The following is a 26,180-nucleotide window of genomic DNA, read 5'->3' on the forward strand; positions in this document are numbered from 1 at the left end:
TGCAGCTTCAATGAGCGGTGACGTGCAGTGGGTGTAAGTGACTCATTTGTGACATCAGCAACATTTCATGTCAGGTCCTTACAGTACAGAAGGTCCCCTTTCATCAGAAAGAGAAGTGTCATAAAATCAGAATCAGGTTTATTATCACTGACATATAGTACTGTGCAAAACTCCTATATATGTATAGCTGGGATGTCTTCTGCACAGTATTGAATTGATTTCACTTAATTTCTTACATCCTTCACATGCGAGGAGTAAAAATCTTTATGTTACGTCGCTGTCTGAATGTGCAATGCAAAAATTTTTAGTAATTTGTAATAAATAGTATGTACAACAGGATAGTCAATATAACATCAAAATACAATTGCATCGGTGTTAATTAATCAGTCTGATGGCCTGGTGGAAGAAGCTGTCCTGGAGCCTGTTGGTCCTGGCTTTTATGCTGCGGTACTGTTTCCCGGATGGTAGCAGCTGGAACAGTTTGTGGTTGGGATGACTCGGGTCCCCAATGATCCTTTGGGCCCTTTTCACACACCTGTCTTTGTAAATGTCCTGAATCGTGGGAAGTTCATATCTACAGATGCGCTGGGCTGTCCGCACCATTCTCTGCAGAGTCCTGCGATTGAGGGAAGTACAGTTCCCAAACCAGGCAGTGATGCAGCCAGTCAGGATGCTTTCAATTGTGTCCCTGTAGGAAGTCCTTGGGATTTGGGGACTTGTGCCAAACTTCTTCAATATTCTGAGGTGAAAGAAGTGTTGTTGTGCTTTTTTCATCACACAGCCAGTGTGTACAGACCAAGTGAGGTGTTCAGTGATGTGGATGCTGAGGAACTTAAAGCTGTTCACCCTCTCAACCCCAGATCCATTGATGTCAATAGGGGTGAGTACTGTATTTGCGGAGAGCAAGTTTGTAAATCTGGTGGGAGCAAAGGAAGTTGGGAATGGTCAGAGAATGGTGCTGTGGAAGGGGTGTGGGACAGGTGGCAGAGAAGGTGTGCCAGGGAAGGGGGGGGGGGAGGCCTGGGTGCAGACACACCCAGTCCTGAGACACCAGGGAAGGCCATTTGATTCCAAACAATTGGTTTATTGATCATTACAGAATGTCTCTCTGGTGCTTCCCGCTCACTCCCCTCTCCCTTCCCCTTTTCCGAACCATGACTCCCCTCTCCCTGCCCCCTTCCCACTCTCAGTCCACAATAGAGACCCAGATCAGAATCAGGTTTATCATCACTCACATATGTCATGAAATTTGTTTATTTTTTGTGGCAGCAGTGCAGTGCAATACATAAAATTACTACAATACTGTGCAGAAATCTTGGGCACTCTGGCTATATATATGCCTAAGACTTTTGCACAGTACTGTATATCATGATAAGTTTTGTTTTGCAGCAGTACAGTGCAATACATTATTTTTTTTTTTGTGTGAGTTGAGTACGATGTTCTCCTCAGGGGTTGTCTATTGGTGAGTCAGGCCGAACCGGGACCCACAAAACTGGGATGTTAGGGAGGATTCCCTTAACGGAGAACTTCGCATGACTTTGCTTCACATGGAGAGGCTGATGCATGGGCAGCCACCACACGGTTCTTGACAGGTTGGGGTCAGCGTCCAGTGGCATTCAATACAAGGCCACTGGGAACCCTTCATTGCATCAGCCTTCCTCCATCTTCACTGCCATTGTGATGTGCCAGCTCCACCACTGAGGTGTTGGTTGAATTGCTCTTTGTCTAGAACTTCCCCCTTGACTTTACCGCCATGGGTGACCCTACCAGGAGCTAAGCTCCAGCCGGTGTTACTCTCGGGATCTTGGGAACTCACAAGCCTCTCCATCCTAACAAGGTGACAATTCTCAGAGAGGAATATATGAAATATAATACAAATTATAATGTGAAATATAAAATAAGTAGTGCAAAATGGGAGCAAAAATATTGAGGTAATGTTCATGGACCATTTATGGTCTTATGAAATCTGATGGCAGAGAGAAATAAACTGTTGCTAAACGTTAAGATTGTGTCTTCAGGCTCCTGTCCCTCCACCCTCATAGTAGTATCAAGCAGAGGGATAGTCCTCGGTAGTGGGGTCCTTAGGGATGGATGCTGCCTTCTTGAAGTGCCTTCACCATATTCTGAAGTGAAAGGGTGGGCCCAGCTCAGAACTCACTCAACCATCTCATTGAAGTCCTCATTCAAGATGTGTGAGTTTTTCATCTTCAACATAACTCAAGAGATCATAGGATTGTAGCCAATCAAAAACTTACACAAAGCCAAAACAAGAACAAGCAGTTATGTCATTGGTTGAGGTAGGTTCCAGCAGCATTTTAGAGGAAATTTAAAGATAAAAATTATTTAATTTGTCACATGTACCTCAAAACATCGAAATATATAGTGAAATGTGACGTTCGCGTCCACGACCAACGCAGTCCAAAGGTGTGCTGGGGGCAGACCACACATATCACCATTCTTCCGACACCAGCATACATGCCCATAACTCACTAATCCTAACCCATATGTCTTTGGAATGTAGGAGGAAACCCACATAGTCACGGGAAGAATATACAAAATCTTTACAAAGAGTGGTGGGAATGGAACCCCGTTTGGAAATTGCTGGTGTTGTAAAGTGATTGTGCTAACCACTAAGCTGACGTTCCTGAGATTATATCTTTCCTCTTGATGGCACAGCCACTAGTAATCAGTTATAATAATGTGAAGTTATGTTGATCATATCAATAGATGAAAACTAGTTTGATTCTATAATCATTGTGTGCCTTAATTTCAGATTGATTAAAAGATTGACATTATTAGTGACTACAAAAGACAGATTTGGCCTGAATTAACTGAACTACTCTCCAATGCTTTAATACGGCCACTTCTGCAATTTTATGTGGTCCTCCCCACTAATCTCCCTCCTGGCAAGCAGCCTAGGTGCTGCACCTGCCCATTCACCTCCTCCCTCACCTCCATTCAGAGCCCCAAACAGACCCTCCAGGTGAGGCAACATTTCACCTGAAAATCTGCTGGGGTCACCTATTGTGTCTGGTGCTCCTGATGCAACCTCCTCTACACTGGTGAAACCCGTCATAAATTGGGGTACCACTTTCCAGTGGCCAAGCATTTTAATTCCTATTACCATTCCCATTCTGACATGTCGGTCCATGGCCTCCCTCAGGGTGGAGGAGCAACACCTTATTTTCTGTCTGGGTAGCCTCCAATCTGATGGCATTAGTATCAATGTTTCCTTCTGGTAAAAAAAAATTCCTTCCCCCTCCCCTCTTATTCTGCTCTCCACTCTGGCCTCTTACTTCATCTCCTCACCTGCCTGTCACCTCCCCCAGTGCCCCACCTTCTTCCCTTTCTCCTATGGTCCAATCTTCTCTCCTATCAGGTTCCTTCTTCTCCAGCTCTTGATCCTTCCTACACAACCCGGCTTAACCTATCACCTTCTAGCTCTCCTCCTTCACCACCCCACCTTTTTATTCTTGCATACTCCCCCTTCCTTTCCAGTCCTGATGAAGGGTCTCAGCCTGAAACATTGACTGTGTATTCATTTACATAAATGCTGCCTGACCTGCAAAGTTCCTCCAGCATTTTGTGTGTGTAGTTCAAGTTTATTGTCATTCATCTCACATGTAATACAGATGTTGCTTCCAACACAAACTGTCTGAGGTCTCTCCATCAAGAACCCAAGATCCCATCACAGAAGGAGGTGTTGAGACCCAACAAGGACAGTTTACTCGCCAGCATCTGAAGAATGATTGTATTGAACAGCATTCTTACGTAGTAGAAAGCTTTGTCCAGGTGAGTTACATTAGTGGCTAGAGTCCTGGGCGTATTTTCTGAAGCTGAGAATTAGTTTGAGGATTTTACAGAGGGCATTGCTCCATATTTCACTGAGATATCCTTACTTGGAGTGCATGATGGGGAGCGTCTTCACTCAGAAGGTGGTGGAAGCGTGGAGACGTGGTGGATGCAGGTTCAACGGCAACATTTAGGAAGAGTTTGGATATGTACATGAATGGGAGAGGTATGGCAAGCTATGGTCCTGATGTGGGTCGATGGGACTAGATAGTATAACAGTTCGGCATGGACTAGATGGGCCAAAGGGCCAGTTTCTGTGCTGTAGTACTCTGTGTGGGTGGTGAGGTGGAGATACGTCTCTACCAAAGGAGGTGTAAGGCACTCCTTCCCTCCACTAGCCTGCAGGTACCCTTCGGCAAGGTATACCACTTGCTTAGCCCCCCCCCCCAACACCTGATCAGGGTCACATGAAACCATGGGAGCAGATGGTGAATGGTGGTATGAGCAGTCGGTGCAGATCACAAGTCCTGGTTATGTGACCACTGACACCAGGCAGACAATCTCTGAAGGGTATTGATAATGGCTGGGGGTCACCCGTCTTGTAAAGACACTGCCCAGAAGAAGGCAATGGCAAACCACTTCTGTAGAAAAATTTACCAAGAACAATCATGGTCATGGAAAGACCAAGATCAAACGACATGGCACATAATGATGATGATAATGAGAGAAGGAATAAAATGGAGTATTAAAGTGGTAGATAGCTGGAAGCTCCAGATGACTCCTGCTTATACGTTCATTTCTGATATCCTGGAGCAGAGTAGGAATTAGAGATAGGAATATTGAACATACACTCTATGGCCAACTTACAACGAATTTCACAATATATGTCAGTGATATTGAAACTTCTTCTGATTCATTTGGTATTAGTTATGAGTTTATTATTGTCACATGTGCCAAGTTTGTCTTGCATACTCTTCATAAAGATCAAATCATTACACAGTACATTGAGGTAGAGCAAGGTAAAACAATAACAGAATGCAGAATAAAGTGTAACAGTCACAGAGAAAATGCAGTGCATGTAAAACGATAATGTGCAAGATCATAATGAGGTAGATTGTAAGGTGAAGAGTTCATGTTTTCAGACAAGAACTCCGTTCAAGAGTCTGATAACAACAGGATGGAAGCTGTCCTTGGGCCTGATGGTATGTACCTTTTGCCCAATGGGAGGGGGAGAAGAGAGAATGTCCAGGAGGGGTCTCTGATTACGTTGGCTATTTTACTGAAGTTGCAAGAAGTACAGAGTCCACAGAGGGAACTTTGTTGAGACACTTCATGAGGGCCACTTCTGCTTTCTAGAATAATCATAGCAGATCTCATGACGTGACCACAGAAGTCCATAGGTGTTCTTTCTGTTCAGAAATATTTTCCTGTTAACATATTAATATACTTACACTCAATGGCCACTTTGTTAGATACCTCCTGTATCCAATACAGTGGCCACGGAGAATATGTCTATGGTCTCATTCTGCTAAAACTCATCCACTTCAAGGTTCAATGTGTTCTTCATTCCGAGATGCTCTTCTGCACACCACTGTTGTAACACACGGTTATTTGAGTTACTGTTACCTTCCTGTCAGCTTGAACCAGTCTGGTCATTCTCCTCCGACCTCTCTCATTAACAAGGCATTTTCACCTCTGAAAAATTTTCTAAAAATGTTTGCACCAATCTCGGTAAACTCTAGAGCAGGGTTCCCAACCATTTTTATGCTATAGACCCTACATTAACCGAGGGGTCCGTAACCCAGGTTGGGAACCATTGCTCCAGAGACTGTTGTATGTGAAAATCCCAGGTGATCAGCAGTTTCTGAGATACTCAAACCACCCTGTCTGGCACCAACAATCATTCCAAAGTCAGTCACTTAGCCTCTTGACCATGTCTGCATGCTTTTATACACTGAGTTGCTGCCACATGATTGGCTGATTAGATATTTGCATTAACAAGCAGGTGCACAGGCTGACAGAACATGATGCTTGATGTCTCTATGACAGATTTGTTTCTGCGGCCAGATACGGGGTGAAAAGTCCACATGCAGACATCAGTTGAGGGCTGGACTGTGCTTGGCTGAGTCAATGTCTCTGTTAATCCTGAAACATAAACCTTGTGCCTCTAGCTGACGAGACTTATTGAGTCATTACCCCTCAGCTAATATGTGTGAGGTGCTCTGGTAATCATAATACTCGACTAGCAATCAAACATTTGTCAGCTCAGACCTACTCAGGGCAACCTCTGAGCATTATCCTTCAGGGAGAGGAACCAATCAGCTGTTCCCATTCTGGCTACCGTTAACTCCTAATAAGCCAACAAGTCTATAAGACACAGGAGCAGAATTAGAACATCATGTCTGCTCCACCTTTCTGTCATCACTGATTTATTATCCCTCTTAACACCGTTCTCCTGCCTTCTCCCTGTAACCTTTGATGCCCTGACTAATCAAGAGCCTATCAACCCCCACTTTAAAAATACCAAATGACTTGACTTCCACAGCAGTCTGTGGCAAAGAATTCCACAGATTCTCCACCCTCTGGCTGAAGGATTTCCTCATCATCTCTGTTCTAAAGCTACATCATTTTATTCTGAGGCTGTGTCCTCTGGTCCTAGACTATCCCACTCATCTCCACATCCACTGTATCTAGGCATTTCAAAATTTGATAGGTTTCAATGAGATTCCCCAAGCAGTGAGGCTAATCAGCACCTGCACCCATGAACCCACCCCTCCACACCCACAACCATCACTACTTTATCATTTCTTGTCAGAGTCACCTTATGTACAGACACTCCTGTGCCCAGCGTCACTTTATGGACACACAATCAATATATACATCTAAGCTATCTTTCATATTTATATTTATTGTGTTTTTTAATTATTGTGTTCTTCATCTTATTGTGATATTTTTTTGTGCTGCAACAGATCCAGAGTAGCAATTATTTTGATCTCTTTTGCACGTGTACTGGAAATGGTATTAAACAATTTTGAATCAAAATCTGAAGCAAATTTGAATCTCATTCTCCTAAACTCCAGTGAGTACAGGCCCAGAGCCATCAATCGCTCCTCGTACTTTAACCTTTTTATTCTCAGGGTCATTGTTGTGAGGCTCCTCTGGACCCTCTCCAATGTCAGCACATTCTTTCTTCGATAAGGGGCCCAAAACTGCTCTCAATACTCCAAGTGAGGTCTGACCAATGCCTTATAAAACCTCAGCATCACATCCTTGCTTCTATATTCTAGTCCTCTCAAAATGAATGCTAACATTGCATTTGCTTTCCTTACCACCGACTCAACTTGCAAATTAAGACCATAAGGCCATAAGACACAGGAGTAGAATCTGGCCATTCAGCCCATTGAGTCTGTTCTGCCAATTCATCATGGCTGATCCAAGTTTTCTCTCAGCCCCAATCTCCTGCCTTCTCCCTGTATCCGTTCGTGCTCTAACCAATCACAAATCTGTCAACCTCTGCCTGAAATATACATAAAGACTTTGTCTTCACAGCTGCCTGTGGAAAATAATTCCACAGACACATCACTCTCTGGATAAAGAAACTCCTCCTGAGTTCTGATTTAAAAGGATGCCCCTCTATTCTGAGGCTGTGTCCTCTGGTCTTAGACTCTCCCACCACCTCTTTGAGGAGGTGACTAGGCATATAGATGAGGGTAGTGCAGTGGAAGTGAGCTACATGGATTTTAGTAAGGCATTTGACAAGGCTCCATACGATAGGCTTATTCAGAAAGTCAGAAGGCATGGGATCCAGGGAAGTTTGACCAGGTGGATTCAGAATTGGCTTGCCTGCAGAAGGCAGAGGGTCATGGTGGAGGGAGTACATTCAGATTAGAGGGTTGTGACTAGTGGTGTCCCACAAGGATCTGTTTTGGGACCTCTACTTTTCGTGATTTTTATTAATGACCCGGATGTGGAGGGTGGAAGTGGGGGGTTGGCAAGTTTGCAGACGACACAAAGGTTGGTGGTGTTGTAGATAGCGTAGAGGATTGTCAAAGATTGCAGAGAGACATTGATAAGATACAGATGTGGGCTGAGAAGTGGCAGATGGAGTTCAACCCAGAGGTGGTACACTTTGGAAGGACAAACTCCAAGGCAGAATACAAAGTAAATGGCAGGATACTTGGGAGTGTGGAGGAGCAGAGGGATCTGGGGGTACATGTCCACAGATCCCTGAAAGTTGCCTCACAGGTAGACAGGGTCATTAAGAAAGCTTATGAAGTGTTAGCTTTCATAAGTCGAGGGACAGAGTTTAAGAGTCGTGGAGCAATGATGCAGTTCTATAAAACTCTGGTTAGGCCACACTTGGAGTACTGTGTCCAGTTCTGGTCGCCTCACTATAGGAAGGATGTGGAAGCATTGGAAAGGGTACAGAGGAGATTTACCAGGATGCTGCCTGGTTTAGAGAGTATGCATTATGATCAGAGATTAAGGGAGCTAGGACTTTACTCTCTGGAGAGAAGGAGGATGAGAGGAGACATGATAGAGGTGTACAAGATATTAAGAGGAATAGATAGAGTGGACAGCCAGCACCTCTTCCCTAGGGCACCACTGCTCAGTACAAGAGGACATGGCTTTAAGGTAAGGGGAGGGAAGTTCAAGGGGGATATTAGAGGAAGGTTTTTCACTCAGAGAGTGGTTGGTATGCGGAATGCACTGCCTGAGTCAGTGGTGGAGGCAGATACACTGGTGAAGTTCAAGAGACTACTGGACAGGTATATGGAGGAATTTAAGGTGGAGGATTATATGGGAAGCAGGGTTTAAGGGTCGGCACAGCACTGTGGGCCGAAGGGCCTGTACTGTGCTGTATTGTTCTATGTATGTTTATAAGAAACATCCTGTTAACATCCACTCTATCAAGGCCTTTTACCATTCCATAGATTTCGATGAGGTCACTCCACATTCTTCTGAATTCTAGTGAATACAGCATCAGACCATCAAACACTCTTCATATGACAGGCTATTCAATCCTGGGATCATTTTCGTGAACCTCCTTTGAACCCTCTCCTTTGAATCACATGTCCTTTCTGAGATAAGGGGCCCAAAACTGCTCACAATTCTCCAAGTGAGGCCTCACCAGTGCTTTATAAACTCTCAACATTCCATCCTTGTTTTTATACTCTAGTCCTCTTGAAATGAATGGCAACATTGCATTTGCCTTCCTCACCACAGACTCAACCTGCAAATTAACCTTTAAGGTCCTGCATAAGGACTCCCAAATCCCTTTGCATCTCAGTTTTTTTGTATTTTCTCTCCATTTAGAAAATAGTTAACTCTTTCATTTCTTCTACTGAAGTGCATGACCATACATTCCCAACACTATATTCCACCTACATTTTTTGCCCATTCTTCTAATCTAAGTCCTCCTGCAGTCTCTCTACTTTCTCAAAACTACCTGCCCCTCCACTTATCTTTATATCATCTGCAAACTTTGTAACAAAGTTATCAATTCCATCATCCAAATCATTGACATATAACATAAAATGATTTGGTCCCAGCACAGACTCCTGTGGAACACCACTAGTCAGCAGCAGCCAGCCAGAAAAGGCTCCCTTTATTCCCACACTTTTTCTTCTGCCAATCAGCCACTTCTTTATCCATGCTAGAATCTTTCCTGTAATTCCATGAGCTCTTATTTTGCCAAGCAGCCTCATGTGTGGCACCTTGTCAAAGGCCTTCTGAAAATCCAAGTACACAACATCAACTAATTCTCCTTTGCCTATCCTTCTTGTTGTTTCTTCAAAGAATTCCAATAGATTTGTCAGACAAGATTTCCTCTTGCTAACTGCTAACTTTGGGCTATTTTATCATGTGCTTCCAAGCACCCTGAGACCTCATCCTTAATAATCAACCCCAACATCTTCTCAAGCACTGAGGTCAGGCTAAATGGCCTATAATTTCCTTTCTCCTGCCTCTCTCTCTTCTTGAAAAGTGGAGTCACATTTGCAAATTTCCATTCTTCTGGAACTATTCCAGAACCTAGTGATTCTTGAAAGATCATCACTAATGCCTCCACAATCTCTTCAGCCACCTCCTTCAGAACCTTGGGGTGTAGACCATCTGGTCCAGGTGACTGATCTACCTTCAGACCTTTCAGTTCCCCAAGCAGCTTCTCCCTAGTAATGGCAACTTCACTCACTTGACCCTGACACCTGGAACTTCCACCATACTGCCAGCATCTTCCACAGTGAAGACTGATGCAAACTACTTACTCAGTTCATTCACCATTTCCTTGTCCCCCATTCCTACCTCTCCAACATTGTTTTCCAGCAGTTTGATATCCACTCTCACCTCTCTTTTACACTTTATGTATCTGAAGAATCTTTTGGAATCCTCTTTAATATTATTGGCTAGTTTACTTTTGTATTCCATCTTTATCTTCTTAATGACATTTTTAGTTGCCTTCTGTTGGTTTTTAAAAGCTTCTCAATCCTCTAACTTCCCACTAATTTTTGCTTAATTATTTGCCCTCTCTTTGGTTTTTATGTTGGCTTTGCCTTCTCTGATAAGGCACAGTTGTGTCATCTTGCCTTTAGAATACTTCTTCCTCTTTGGGTTGTATGTATCTTGTGCCTTCCAAATTGCTTCCAGAAATTCCAGCCATTGCTTCTCTGCCACCAGCCTTGTCAGTGTTCTTTTCCAATCAATTTTTGGCCAGCTCCTCTCTCTCACCTCTGTAATTCCCTTTACTCCACTGTAATACTGTCACATCTGACTTTAACTTCTCCTTCTCAAATTCCAGAGTGAATTCGGTCATATTATGTTCACTTCCCTGAAGGGTTAGAGAGAAGTACAGCCCAGGAACAAGCCCTTCGGCCCATTGGTTTTGGGAGGACCAACCAGGGTAGGTCTTAGTGAGTGGTAGAGCACTGAGGAGTGTAATAGAACAAAGGGATCTACTTTACAAATTCAGAACTCCTTGAACAGGTGGAGAGGCTCATAAAGAAAACTTTTGGCACAATGGCTTTTTTAAATCAAAGTGCTGAGTACAGGAGATGGGATGTTACGTTGACATTGGTGAGGCCTGATTTGGACAGTTCTGACCACCTATCCAGAGGAAGGTATCAATAAGACAATGATGTCGCCGGGACTTGAGGACCTGAGTTATAGGGAAATGTTGAATAGGTTAGAACTTTATTCCCTGGAGTGGAGGAGACTGAGGATTTTATGTGGGGTGTAGGTAGGGTAAATGGTAGGTAGGGTAAATGGAAGCAAGGCACTGACTATATACTGATTCTTAGGAATCAAGACACTGATTCTTAGGTCAACTTCTGCTCCACTGCCCCCTCCTGGAATCCAGCACCAACCTTATTTTCCTGGATGGTATGTTGCTTCCCAGGTGCTTTTTGGCATGCATTTTCTCTTTCATTGGAATTTGTACTATTTACTTCCTTACTACTGTTTGGGGGTCTATATACAACTCCCATCAGAGTTTTTTTCACCCTTGCAGTTCCTTAGCTCTACCCACAATGATTCAACACCTTCCGATCCTATGCCATCTCCTTCTAATGATTTGATTTCACATTTTACCTACAGAGCAACCCCACCCCTTCCCTGCCTATCCTTTCGATACAAAGTGTATCCTTGGACATTAAACTCTTTCAACCACGATTCAGTGATGCCTACAACATCACACTTGCCAATCTGTAACTGTGCTGCAAGTTCATCTACCTGATTCACCCTTTTTGCCTCTCCTCACTACACATCGCCTCTGTTTGTAAATCAGCTACCTCACCTTCAGCACTACTATCCACCTTTCCTATGGTTCTTCTTGCATTGAAATATAGACAACTCAGGACACTAGTCATACTATGTTCAACCTTTTGATTCCTAACCTTGTCTGAGGTCTTACAACCTGTCTCCACAACCTCTCCACTAACTGTTCTGGCATTTTGGCTCCCATCCCCCTGCAACTCTAGTTTAAACCCCACCGTGCAGCATTAACAAACCCTCCTGCTTGGATATTAGTCCCCATCTATTTCCCATACAAACCATCCCACTCTGTACAGGTCCCAACTTCCCTGGAAGAGAGCCCAATGATTCAAAAATCTTATGTCCTTCCTCCTACACCAACTCCTTAGCCACATATTAAACAGTATATCCTTCCTAGTTGTAGCCTCACTAGCACGTGGCATAGGTAGCAATCCAGAAATCACAACCCTAGAGGTCCTGCCCTTTAACTTAGCATCTAACTCCCTGAACTCCCTATGCAGAACCTCGTCACCCATCCTACCCATGTCATTGGGACCTATATAGACCATGACTTCTGGCTGCTCACTGCACCCGCCCCCCCACTAAGGACTCAATCAGAGTTATCCCAGACCCTGGCATCCAGGAGGAAACATACCACTGGGGAATCTCGTTCTGACCCACAGAACCTCCTGTCCGTTCCCCTAACTAACAAATCCCCTATCACCATAGCACTGGCTCCTTAACCCTATTCCTCTTCCTGACTGTCACCTAGTTCCTGTGTCTTGCACTACCTCTCTATATGTCCTATCCATCACCCCCCTCAGCCTCTCGAATGATCTGGAGTTCATCCAGTTCCAGCCCAAACTCTTTAATGTGATTTATTAGAAGCTACAGCTGGACGCATTTCTCACAGTTGTAGTTATCAGGGACACTGAAAGTCTCCCTGTCTTCCCACATCCTGCAAGAGGAGCATTCCACTATCCTGCCTGGCATCTCTACTGTCCGAGCTGAGCAGATGTAAAGAAAAGAAGGAAAAATGTGAGCTTTTCTTTCCTTTGCTTTCTCTGACTGAAACCTTGAGAGCTGAAGCCTCAGGGTCACCACTCTGACTCTGTCCACTCAGATGATGGCCGCTGTGCTTGCCCCTGCCTTCCTTTAATCTGCTCTTGCTAATTAATCTCAAACACCGATTGGTCACTGGTCAAAGCTCTCTTTTGCTGTAGCGACCTGTTCCTGCCTTTTATCCTCAAGTAATGGACCTGATTGAAGACCCCTCCCCTCAAAACTTCTGATGTCCAGATTTGCTACTGGTCAAATCTCTTTTAATCTTTAGGGATTCCTGCACCAGGACTCCCAAGCCCCTTGGCACTTCTGAGTTTTGAATTTTCTCCCCACTTAGAAAATAGCCTACCTGTTTATTCCTTTTATTAAAGTGCATGTCCATACATTTCTCTACACTGTATTCCATCTGCCACTTCTTTGCCTATTCTCCTAATCTGTCTAAATCCTTCTGTAGACTGCTTGCTTCCTCAACATGACCTGTCCCCTTCACCTATTTTTGTATCGTCTTCAAACTTTGTCACAGAGCCATCAATTCAGTAATTTGGGAGTGTGTGATTTCAGAGTTGAGTCTACAGGTGGCGGTGATCTCTCCTGCAGGCTCTGCTCTCTGGGGGAAATAATGCTGATATCAAAGTTCATATTATATCAGGATTACATTGACCCTCTCAGGGCAGCATGTTAGCATAGTGGTTAACGTAACATTATTACAGTCCCAGTGACCCTGGTTCAATTCTGTAAAGAATTTGTCCAGTACGTTATCCCCTGATTGTGTGGGTTTCCTCCAGGCGCCCCAATTTCCTCCCACATTCCAACAACCTACAGATGGGTTAGTAGGTTAGTTGGTCACATGGGTGTAATTGGACGGCACGGGCTTATTGGGCCAGAAGGGCCTGTTACCGTGCTGTATCTCTAAATAAAAATAAAAGAGCTATGGCACTTTTCTGAAGGAAAAGCTGTCTTGCTTTCCCTGCCCAATATTTATCCCCCATTCAATGTTATTGAAGAAACAAATTATTTGATCATTGCCACATTACTGTGAGTGGGCGCTATTGTGTGCAAATTGGCTACAACACTTTCAAACAGTCACTGCACTTCAAAAATACTTAATCAGCTGTATCATGCTTTGAGGCATTTGAATGGGGCATAAAGGAAGCCACAGAAATGCAATATTCCTCCCTTTTTTTGTTTTAGTAAGCAAGGTACAATGTTAAGCATTTGGAGCAATGATTTAAAATGAAAGAACTGGGAAGATATTTTATTCACAGGACTAAACTGTTTTCCTCTCCCATACAGAAAAATGATAGAATGATAGAACCATACTGCCTCTGGGAAATGACTATGCCTGTATATATCTCTGAACAATTATTAATTTCACCTCTGCAAGTGACCTTGGCAGCAATTAGGGCACCTTCATTAATTAAATATAAAAATTACTTTGATGTGAAAGTAAATGATTCATCTGTCTGATGCCCGGAGTGACGGTTCGGAGATGCAGCCCCTGTGTTAAAGGATCGGAAAACATGACTGGATGCAATAGCCTTTGGGGATGAAGATCAGATGCAGAAGGAAAACAACGGCAGTAGTCTCTGATCATCTTGAGCGGAGTCATTTGGCCCATCAAGTCTGCTACACCATTTGATCATACCTGATTTTGAACATAGAACACTACAGTTTACTACAGGCCCTTCAGTCCCCTGTGTTGTGTTGACCTCTTAACCTACTGTAAGATCAATCTAATCTTCCTTCCTACAGAGCCTTCATTTTTCTATCATTCATATTCCTATCTATTCCCAAGAGGACCACAACCTTATTATAGTCTGGAGGCTTATGTCCCTCAATGAGCTGGAGAGCTGTGTTGACTGGAGTCAGGGCCTTGTGCTTTGGCTCTTGGTAGGGTCACTCATGCCAAACAGGTCAAAGGATAGAGGCCAGACTAAGTCTGGTCCACTGGTCCTCCAGGTTCGGGGGTTCAGCTCAGGGCTAACAACCCTGATCGGTCAAACAAAATTGTTACAGAAACAGCAATGGAGAATTTTTCTATATCTGAGTGCAATAGTGTTTCTGAGTCTCCACCAGGGGCCTGCATGACTGACAGTAGTGAAAGCCACAAGGAAGTTACTGACATGATGAAGGAAGCCTTGAACACCACCAGAGATGAAGGACCTTCATTGCTGCCCTACATCAGTGGCATAACAGGCAGGTTGATTGGTGATGTGCCTATTGAAGAATTTCTTTAATGCCCCTAATGTATCTGACTCTACCACCACAACTTGCAGGGCATTCTATGTTCCCACCACTCTCTGTGCAGAGAAGTTACCTCTGACATCACCCCACCCCTATCCTTTCCTTCAAACATCTTAACATTCAGCTCCACACACAAAATGCTGGAGGAACTCAGCAGGCCAGGCAGCATCTATGGAAAAAAGTGCTGTTGACGTTTCGGCCCAAAACGTCAACGGTACTCTTTTCCATAGACACTGCCTGGCCTGCTGAGTTCCTCCAGCATTTTGTGTGTGTTGCTTTAATTTCCAGTGTCTGCAGAATCTCTTGTTTATAATATTATGCCCCATTGCATTTGCCATTTCCACTCTGGGAAAAAAAATCTCTGGCTAACTACTTGATCTTTGCTTCTTATCATCTTATTTACCTCTATCAATTCGCTTCTCATCCTCCTTCCCTCCAAAAAGAAAAGCCCCAGCTCACTCGACCTATTTTCATAAGATATGTCCTCAAGTCCAGACAACATCCTAGTAAATCTCCTCTGCACCCTTTCTAAAGCTTCCAATATGCCGAGTGTAGTTTTATAGAGCCTCGTGGCTCTTGACTTATTATCCATCTCAACTCCATTTTCATGCCTTCACCCCATAACCTTTGCCACCCTGACTAATCAAGAACCTTATCAACCTCCACTTTAAATATACCCACTGACTTGGGGTCCATAGCTGTCTGTGGCAATGAATTCCACAGATTCACCACCCTCTGGCTAAAGAAATTCCTCCTCATCTCTGTTTTAAAAGGGACATATTTCTATACTGAGGCTGTGCACTCTGGTCCTAGACTCCCCCACTATAGGAAACATCCTCTCCACATCCACTCTATCTGTGTCCTCTGGTCCTAGACTCCCCCACTATAGGAAACATCCTCTCCACATCCACTCTATCTGTGTCCTCTGGTCCTAGACTCCCCCACTATTGGAAACATCCTCTGCACATCCACTCTATCTGTGTCCTCTGGTCCTAGACTCCCCCACTATAGGAAACATCCTCTCCACATCCACTCTGTCTGTGTCCTCTGCTCCTAGACTCCCCTACTATAGGAAACATTCTCTCCATGTCTACTCCATGCCTTTCAATATTCAATAGATTTCGATGAGATCCCCCCCCCCATTCTTTTTCACCAGTGTTACATTTAAGTTTCATTCTCGTCCTATTAACCTGCCTTTCCATACTGACTTTTAATGTTTTTGGAAATTTCTATTTGTTTTTAGATTGTAAGATGAGAGATAAAATCAGCTTTATTTGTCACATGTCATTGAAACATAGCAGGAAATGCATTGCTTGCACTTAGGACCAACAAAGTCCGAGGAGGTGCTGGGAGCAGCCCACAATTGTTGTCATGCTTCTGTTGCCAACATAGCATGCCCACAACTTACTAACCCTAACTCATACATCTTTAGGAGTGTGGGAGGAAACCAGATAGCCTGGAGGAAATCCACATGGTCATGGGGAGAATGCACAAACTCCTTACAAACAGCGGTGGCATTTAAATCTGTGTCGCGGGCACGCTGAAGTATTGCACTAACCGTTATGCTGCTATGGGCTTTTATCAAAACAATGTAACGACTAAAGTTATTGGAAATATACTAGTGGTCGGACAGCAGGGATGTAATAAACTGAGGTATACTGGCCAGTACTCACTGAGAACTTTAAGGACACACATATGTGTGTTGTTGTGTACCATGTGTATGTGTCTTTAACCTGCCTCTAAACAGTGGTCACTTTAAATTGCTGGAGGGTTTCAGGAAGCCACAGTTAATGATTCATTGCTCCTCCTATTAATATAATTAATAATATATATAAATTTTATTTTACATATACAGTACTGTGCAAAAATCTTTGGCACATAAATATAGCTAGGGAGCCTAAGACTTTTGCGCAGTACTGTAGTAATTTTATGTATTTTATGTATTTCACTGTCCTGCTGCCACAATGATAAATCTGATTCTGATCTGAGTCTCTGTTGTGGACTGAGAGTGGGAAGGGGGAAGGGAGAGGGGAATCATGATTGGGAAAAGGGGAAGGGAGAGGGGAGGGAGTGGGAAGCACCAGAGAGACATTCTGTAATGATCAATAAACCAATTGTTGTTTGGAATCAAATGACCTTGCCTGGTGTCTCAGGACTGGGTGTGTCTGCACTCGCAACACCCCACCCCCTGGCACCCCTTCTTTGCCACCTGTCCCACACCCCCTCCCGTAGCGTTCCACCCTTGCCATTCCCAACATCCTTTCCTTCCAGCAAGATTTACAAACTTACTCTCTGCTCCACATTGAAAAAATACAGTACTGTGCAAATGTCTTTGGCACCGTAGCTATTTACATATGCCTAAGACTTTTGTGCAGTACCGTTTGAGTATGTGTATAGATATATCTTTATTATTATTTATATAAATGTGTGTGTATACATCATATATGTATTTATAAGATATTAGAGGAGATTTAAACCAATCAGTCCATCTAGTCTGCTCTGCCGTTCAATCATGGCTAATTTTTTTCAACCCCATTCTCCTGTCTTCTCCCCATAACCATCAACCCCCTCCCCTTAATAATCAAGAATCTATCCTAAATAAACTTGGCCTCCAGAGCCCTTTCTGACAATGAATTCCATATTCTGACTGAAGAAATCCTTGCTCTTCGCAGTTCTAATTAATCTTAGCTATCTCAAAACCATAACCTCCCCATCCTGCCCATACAATTATTATCATACAACCATCAGGCTTCTGAACTAGTGTGGATAACTTCACTTTGAACTGATTCCACAACCTACAGGCTCACTTTTCAAGGTCTCTACAAAACATGTTCCCAGTACTTTTATTTATTTGTTTATCTGTCTTTCTGCTTATTTATTTATTATGATTATTATTTGTTGCAAGAAAATGAATCTCAGGGTTGTATATGGTGACATATATGTGCTTTGATAATAATTTACTTTGAACTTTGAATAAGCCAGATAGGCTGCAGAAAAGCTGCTTTGAACTTTGAACTTTTCTTGATGTCTTTTGCTGTGTAGAAATCTATTGATTTTCTTCTTAAGTCTACTCGGTGACTTAGCATCCACTGCCCCGTGTGGTCAAGAATCCTACAGGTTCACCACCTACTGACTGAGAAATTTCTCTTCATCTCGGTTCTTACTCTGTAGCTTGAGACTGGAATTTGCACATGCCTTAGCCAAGTGAAAGATTCTCCCTGCACTCAGTCTGTTGAGCGATGTCAGAGTTTATATGGTTCAAATGCAATTAGTTTTATTAGTCACATGTACATCGAAATGTCTGTGTCAAATCGAATCATGCTGAGCAGCTCACAAGTGTTCCCATGCTTCTGCCACTTTCAAGGACTCTTCATCACATGTTCTTGATAGTTATTGCTTACTTATTTAATATTATTATTTCTTCCTTTCTGTATTTGCACTGTGGTTGAATGCTCATGGTGGTGCAGTCTTTCATTAATCCTGTTATGATCATTATTCTATAGATTTATTGAGTATGCCTGTAAGATTGGTTGGGAACCCCTACTCTAAATAAGTAATGGCCAAATCCTCCCAGTCTCTTTGTATATGACAATCCTGGCATCTCAGGAAACAGTCTGGCCAACCATCATTGCACTCGCTCCATAGTAAATATATTCTTTCAAAAAGCATATTTAATCCAAACTGGACACAATACACCTGATGTGGTCTCCCTGCGGCTCTTGCACACCAAGTCAAAATGGGGCGGTATGGTTACAGAGCCAGCAACTGGAGTTCAACTCTTGCTGCTGTCTGTACGGAGTTGCGGATTTCCTCCTGTTGCACCCATTTCCTCCCACGTGCCAAAGACCTGTGGGTCAAGGTGAGGATACTGTGGGCATGCTATATTGGCGCTGGAATTGTAGCAACACTTGTGGGCTACCCCAGCATATCCTCGGACCGTGTTGATGTCAATGATACATTTCACTGTAGGTTTTTGATGTTTTTATTTACCTGTGACAAATTAAGCTAATCACTTTAAATCTTTAACCTCTTGCACTGAAGGTCAACAGACCATTTGCCTTCTTAACTGTTTGGTGCACTGGTGTACAAGGACATGGAATTGGACATGTGCAGCAATTTTTTCCAATCTATCACCACTCAAACTATTTTCCGTACTCCTTTCCCTACCAAAATGGAAAACTTCCCATCTACCCACAGTAGACTGCTTACTTACTTGCTTACAGCCTGTTACACCTCTGGTGTTTAGGGCAGCAATGAAGGTCCTCTATCCCTCGCGGTGTTCAGGGCTTCCTTTGTTGTGCCAGTAGCTTCCTCTCGGTTTTCACTACTGGCAGCCATGCAAGTTCCGGGTGGAGACTCAGGAATACCGTCGCACTCAGAAATAGAAGGATTCTTCATTACTGTTTCTGTAACGGTTTTGTTTGACCAGTCAGTGTTGTTAGTCCTGAGCTGAACCCCTGAACATGGACCACACTTAGTCTACCCTCTACTCTTTGACTCATTTGGAGTGGGTGACCCTACCAAGAGCCAAAGCAAAAAGCCCCAAGTCCAGCCAACATAGTCCTCCGGGTCATTGAGGCACGCCAGCCTCCAAACCACAAGATTGTGGTCTTCCTGGTGGACAGTTGAGTGAGTGAGCCATGTATTTTCCAACGTTTTTAACATGTCCTTGAGTCTCAGTGCATCATCCTCACAATGCGCAAGATTTGTAACATCCATACTTCAGATTTTAATAGGATTTTGCATTACCTGGAGACGTGTTCTTCTGGAGATCTGGTATACTAAATGTATACTAGTATACATTTGAAATCCTACACTTTAATGGGGAAAGATTCAAGAGGCAAATTCCTCCAGTGAAAATTTAAAATTGGAACTGAGAGGCTCAGTGCTGAAATAACAAATAAGTATGTTCCACACAATGACCGTACAGTAGAGGTTTGGAACTCTCTCTGCCAAAAAGGGCATGAAATCTGATGATGCCATTTTAAGTTGAACTGACAGACCTCCTGTTCATAATAAGATCATAAGACGCTAAGACATTGGAGCAGAATTGAGTTGCTGCCACATGATTGGCTGATTAGATATTTGCATTAACAAGCAGGTGCACAGGCTGACAGAACATGATGCTTGATGTCTCTATGACAGATTTGTTTCTGCGGCCAGATACGGGGTGAAAAGTCCACATGCAGACATCAGTTGAGGGCTGGACTGTGCTTGGCTGAGTCAATGTCTCTGTTAATCCTGAAACATAAACCTTGTGCCTCTAGCTGACGAGACTTATTGAGTCATTACCCCTCAGCTAATATGTGTGAGGTGCTCTGGTAATCATAATACTCGACTAGCAATCAAACATTTGTCAGCTCAGACCTACTCAGGGCAACCTCTGAGCATTATCCTTCAGGGAGAGGAACCAATCAGCTGTTCCCATTCTGGCTACCGTTAACACCTAATAAGCCAACAAGTCTATAAGACACAGGAGCAGAATTAGAACATCATGTCTGCTCCACCTTTCTGACATCGCTGATTTATTATCCCTCTTAACACCGTTCTCCTGCCTTCTCCCTGTAACCTTTGATGCCCTGACTAATCAAGAGCCTATCAACCTCCACTTTAAAAATACCAAATGACTTGACTTCCACAGCAGTCTGTGGCAAAGAATTCCACAGATTCTCCACCCTCTGGCTAAAGGATTTCCTCATCATCTCTGTTCTTAAGTTACGTCCTTGTATTCTGAAGATGTGCCCTCTAGTTCTGGACTCCCCTACTATAGGAAACATTCTTTCCATGTCCACTCTGTCCAGGCCTTTCAGTTTTTGATAGGTTTCAATGAAAATACCTATCAGCTATTTTTATTGAAAGAATAGACAATAGACAGTAGGTGCAGGAGTAGGCCATTCGGCCCTTCTAGCCAGCACCGCCATTCACTGTGATCGTGGCTGATCATACACAATCAGTACCCCGTTCCTGCCCTCTCCTCATATCCCTTGACCCCGCTACCTATAAGAGCTCTATCTAACTCTCTCTTGAATGCATCCAGAGAATTGGCCTCCACTGCCTTCTGGGGCAGAGCATTCCACATATCCACCACTCTCTGGGTGAAAAAGTTTTTCTGCATCTCTGTTCTAAATGGCCTACCCCTTATTCTTAAACTGTGGCCTCTAGTTCTGGACTCACCCATCAGCGGGAACATGCTTCCTGCCTCCAGCGTGTCCAATCCCTTAATAATCTTATATGTTTCAATCAGATCCCCTCTCATCCTTCTAAATTCCAGTGTATACAAGCCCAGTCGCTCCAATCTTTCAACAAATGACAGTCCTGCCATTCTGGGAATTAACCTCGTGAACCTGCGCTGCACTCCCTCGATAGCAAGAATGTCCATCCTCAAATTTGGAGACCAAAACTGCACACAATACTCCAGGTGGGGTCTCACCCGGGCCCTGTACAGCTGCAGAAGGACCTCTGTACTATACTCAGTTCCTCTTGTTATAAAGGCCAGCATGCCATTAGCTTTCTTCACTGCCTGCTGTACCTGCATGCTTGCTTTCATTGACTGATGTACAAGAACACCTAGATCTCGTTGTACTTCCCCTTTTCCTAACTTGACTCCATTTAGATAGTAATCTGCCTTCCTGTTCTTGCCACCAAAGTGGATAACCTCACATTTATCCACATTAAACTGCATCTGCCATACATTTGCCCACTCATCCAACCTGTCCAAGTCACCCTGCATTCTCATAACATCCTCCTGACATTTCACACTGCCACCCAGCTTTGTGTCATCAGCAAATTTGCTAATGTTACTTTTAATCCCTTCATCTAAATCATTAATGTATATTGTAAACAGCTGCGGTCCCAGCACCGAACCTTGCGGTACCCCACTGGTCACAGCCTGCCATTCTGAAAGGGACCCGTTAATCACTACTCTTTGTTTCCTGTCAGCCAGCCAATTTTCAATCCATGTCAGTACTCTGCCCCCAATACCATGTGCCCTAATTTTGCCCACTAATCTCCTATGTGGGACTTTATCAACAGCTTTCTGGAAGTCCAGGTACACTACATCCACTGGCTCTCCCTTGTCCATTTTCATAGTTACATCCTCAAAAAACTCCAGAAGGTTAGTCAAGCATGATTTTCCCTTCATAAATCCATGCTGACTCGGACTGATCCTTCTACTGCTATCCAAATGTGTCGTAATTTCCTCTTTTATAATTGACTCCAGCATCTTTCCCACCACTGAAGTCAGGCTAACCGGTCTATAATTCTGTTTTCTCTCTCCCTCCTTTCTTGAAAAGTGGGACAACATTAGCCACCCTCCAATCAGCAAGAACTGTTCGTAAATCTATAGAACGTTGGAAAATGATTACTAATGTATCTATGATTTCTAGAGCCACCTCTTTAAGTACCCTGGGATGCAGACCATCAGGTCCCGGGGACTTATCAGCCTTCAGACTCAACAGTCTATCCAACACCGTTTCTTGCCTAATATAAATTTCCTTCAGTTCATCCTTTACCCTAGTTCCTTTGGCCACTATTACATCTGGGAGATTGTTTGTGTCTTCCCTAGTGAAGACAGATCCAAAGTACCTGTTCAACTCATCTGCCATTTCCTTGTTCCCCATAATAAATTCACCTGTTTCTATCTTCAATTGCCCAATTTTGGTCTTAACTTTTTTTGCTATTCACATACCTAAAGAAGCTTTTACTATCCTCCTTTATATTCTTGGCTAGTTTACCTTCATACCTCATTTTTTCTTGGTGTATTGCCTTTTTTGTTATCTTCTGTTGCTCTTTAAAAGCTTCCCAGTCCTCTGGTTTCCCGCTCATCTTTGCTATGTTATACTTCTTCTCTTTTATTTTTATACTGCCCTTTACTTCCCTCGTCAACCACGGCCGCTCCTTACTCCCCTTAGGATCTTTCTTCCTCTTTGGAATGAACCGATCCTGCACCTTCTGCATTATTCCCAGAAATAAAGAAAGAAAGAACAGGTTCAAGGAGAAGAATGGCCTCCATCTATGCTAATGCAAAGTTTTTAATAATGAGCTTGGAGATACTCAGGTAAGAGGGATGGAAGTGATGATGATGAGCAGGCATTCAGGACTGTCATAGATCAGCTGGTTGAGTTGTGTTGCAACAACAACTTTGCACTCAACATCAGTAAGACCAAGGAATTGATTGTAGACTTCAAGAAAGGGAAGTCAGAAGAACACATGTTGAGGGGTCAGTAACAGAGAGGGGTGAGAAGCTTTAAGTTCCTGGGTGTCAAAATTTCTGAAGATCTACGCTGGTCCCAACAGAGTGATGCAATTACAATGATTGCACGCCAGCTATATTTCATTAGCAGTTTGAGGAGAGTATTGTAACTGGTTGCTTCACTCTCTGGTGATGGAGACACCAATGCAAAGGATCAGGAAAAATGCTGAGAGTAGTAAACTCATCATGGGCACTAACCTCCCCAGCATTGAGGACATCTTCAAAAGGTGATGCCTCAAAAAGACGGCATCCATCACTATGCCCCCCCCCCCACTAGCCAGTACATGCTCTCTTCTCACTACTACCATCAAGGAGGAGGTATAGGAGCATGAAGGCATTCATTCAACATTTTAAGAACAACCTGCCCCTCTGCCAGCAGACTTCTGAATGGTCCTGAATGGTAATGACTCAATAATCCTTATAACTAAAAATTGCTACTATCGATACTACCTATCTGTAGCAGCAGAGGATCATATCGAGTTCCATTCCTGTACCTAACAAAGTGGGCACAGAGTGTCTATTGCTATTGTAATTTATGGTAATTTATATATTGCTTCCACAAAACAACAAATTTCACAACATTTGTCAGTGGTAATAAACCTAATTCTGAAGTATAACCTCCCAGGCAATTGCATCATGTAATAGGGTCAGGCCATGTACAGAGTGAATCACGTCACTGATGCAGCGCTGTTGCCAGAAGACAATATCTCTTCAAATAAACAAAGTCTCATTTTGTCTATGGTACCCCTGTTCTGTGTGTGGGTGGGTGGGGGGGGGGGGAGGAGAGTGATGGGATGTGGCGAAGCAGGGAGGTGAACTGTTCCTCTCTCAAAGAGAAGAGATATGCAAGATAACTCATATAAAGTGCTGGAGGAACTCAGCAGGTCAGGCAGCATCAATGGAGGGGAATTAACAGTCAATGTTTTGGGTCGACGCCCTTCATCAGGATATGGAGGGTGATAACTCTTTAGGCCCATGCAGGGTGTGGAGAGCACCTGAATGGGTTAATTGTTAGTTAAATAAGAGTGATTAATCATTTAGAATTCCCGTTGTTTTTCTCAATCGGCTCGCTCTTTGTAATACGGTCTCCTGGTGCTGACTGTTTAAATTTAAGTTTATTTTGATAGGCTCCGGGATGCGGTGTTACTTGTATTATTTAAGCAGACACCTGATTAGCGCTAATTGTGGGGTCCTGGTTTAGAGAAATCCACGTCTCGCGGTGTCACTCGGCCGAGCCACCCACGTTCTTTTGGAATTATTATGAATAAACTCTCATTGCACTCTGTCTGTCTTTCCTCTGCACTTGGGTTCTGATATTGCCAGCGCACACCATGACATAAGTGACCATAGTTTGGTGCTATTTACGACGCAGCCCACCCTTAGAATGGTGCTTAAAATTAAATAGCTCGGGAGCAATAGGAATGGCCCAAATGTGTGAATGCTTTAGTGCAGTGCTGTTACTCTCATGGTCCCGGTTTTACTGTGGCAGGTATCCAAGTTTTGGTGCTCCAGTTTCCTGGAGTACGGATAGCTGCCGCTGACCCTTTAAGACTCAGACTGCCAATTATTTCCTGTCACATTCCTTCATGGAAAGTCCGTACTTAAAGGCCTCAGGCTGAGCACTCAGTGCTCAATTGTGAGAGATCCATTTCTAGTGCTGCTGATTGTGGTTTGGCCTTTATGATTACATTTGTGTCATTTTGTTTATTTCGAGTCTGAATTAATTCTAGACTTGCGTTCACCACCATCCATAGCTGTCTCGCTACAGTTACCTTATGTAACAGCTTCTTCCCCCAGGCTGTGAGACTTCTGAACACCCCGCTACCACCCAGTACACATTATTTCTGACAGCGCCAGTAGCATTACACTATATGCATATATATACTTTATGTCAGCTTATACATCTACAGAATACGTTTTATCTGTTATTGTGCTAATATTATTTTATGTGTTGTATGTTTTGCACTATGTTTAGCTGTTTACATGTGTACGAATGAATGACAATCAACTTGAATTTGAAGTGCTAAATTTGACCCGCTTGAACGTTAAAAAACACTAAATGACGAGGCGAAGTAAGAACTTCTGCGCACAGTCCTGGGATTCCTTCCTTCAAAGTTCAAAGTTGCCTTGAACTTTGACATTTGAATTAAGGCCAATTTCTGGAGGAGAGTTCCTTCACACGCCGTCCCGGAGAGGCAGGTAGGAAGGTGCTGTCTCTGCCCGGAGTAACAGTGTTTACCAACGTCACCCAACGCGTGTCAAGGGCAGAGCAAAGTTTAAGCGAGCTTGAACGACAACGCAGGAAGAACGGGGAAAATGTTAAAGGTTAAAACAAAAACAGCGGGATGCAATATAATTGAAATAAAATGTTTTAAAAGTCAGACTTCAATCGATAACCAAACTCTGATATTGCACTGGCATTCACTGAATTGTTAAAGCGGTTCTATTCTTTTCGTGCGGTGAGAGGAAACCTCGCGGAGATAACACAAAACGCCTTGTTTAAACTTACTTAAATTCCGGACTGAGGTCGGGCTTCAATCCATAGAACGAGGTAGACATGGTCACCATCCACTTGGGGATCAGTTTCTCGCCTACGCAGTCCAAGAAAGGACTGGACCACTTGACGTGGCTTTTGTTGACCATATAGCTGTCTCCCTGGCTCCATTTCGGGGTCTCCAGAGTCTGAAGATCATTGTTTAAGAGTCTTTTGTTGAGGTGAGGGACCTTTTGGTACTTGAGCCGGTGGAACCATTCGCTATCCGTGGTCCTGTTCTCCAGGTCGTGCGAGTTGGACAGGTCCTGCAGGAAGATCGCATCCTGCCTTCTGGTTGCCTGGATCACCAGCTGGGACTTGAGAGGAGTGGCGGGCACGTCCAGGGTGAGAAGCGCCCTGTAAATTTTGGGATCTGCCTCGACGATACTCCTGACCAGGGCATGGTACCATTCTATGTCCTCCCGGACGCTAGATTCCCTGATATCATTAGTCTGGAAGACCAAGTTGAGGAAGTTGGTGGCGTGGACCATAGTGTCTACGGCGCCGTGGACCACCGGATGAAGGCTGACGGCTGCCTCGCCTTTCACGCCT

At 43.7% G+C, this 26,180-nt stretch overlaps 1 protein-coding gene across 1 annotated transcript in view; it reads right to left on the reverse strand.

Annotated features, from left to right (window-relative positions):
* The window catches only part of LOC132385595 (probable G-protein coupled receptor 158), a 348,836-nt gene that overhangs the window by 322,438 nt on the left and 218 nt on the right, over positions 1-26,180 (reverse strand). The window contains exon 1 of the mRNA XM_059957771.1: positions 25,605-26,180. This exon is cut by the window's right edge and continues 218 nt beyond it. Within this exon, the coding sequence (XP_059813754.1) occupies positions 25,605-26,180 (576 nt within the window). The remainder of the gene's footprint in view (positions 1-25,604) is intronic.

This window comes from Hypanus sabinus (genome assembly GCF_030144855.1).
Source record: "Hypanus sabinus isolate sHypSab1 chromosome X1 unlocalized genomic scaffold, sHypSab1.hap1 SUPER_X1_unloc_13, whole genome shotgun sequence".
Lineage (NCBI taxonomy): Eukaryota > Metazoa > Chordata > Chondrichthyes > Myliobatiformes > Dasyatidae > Hypanus > Hypanus sabinus.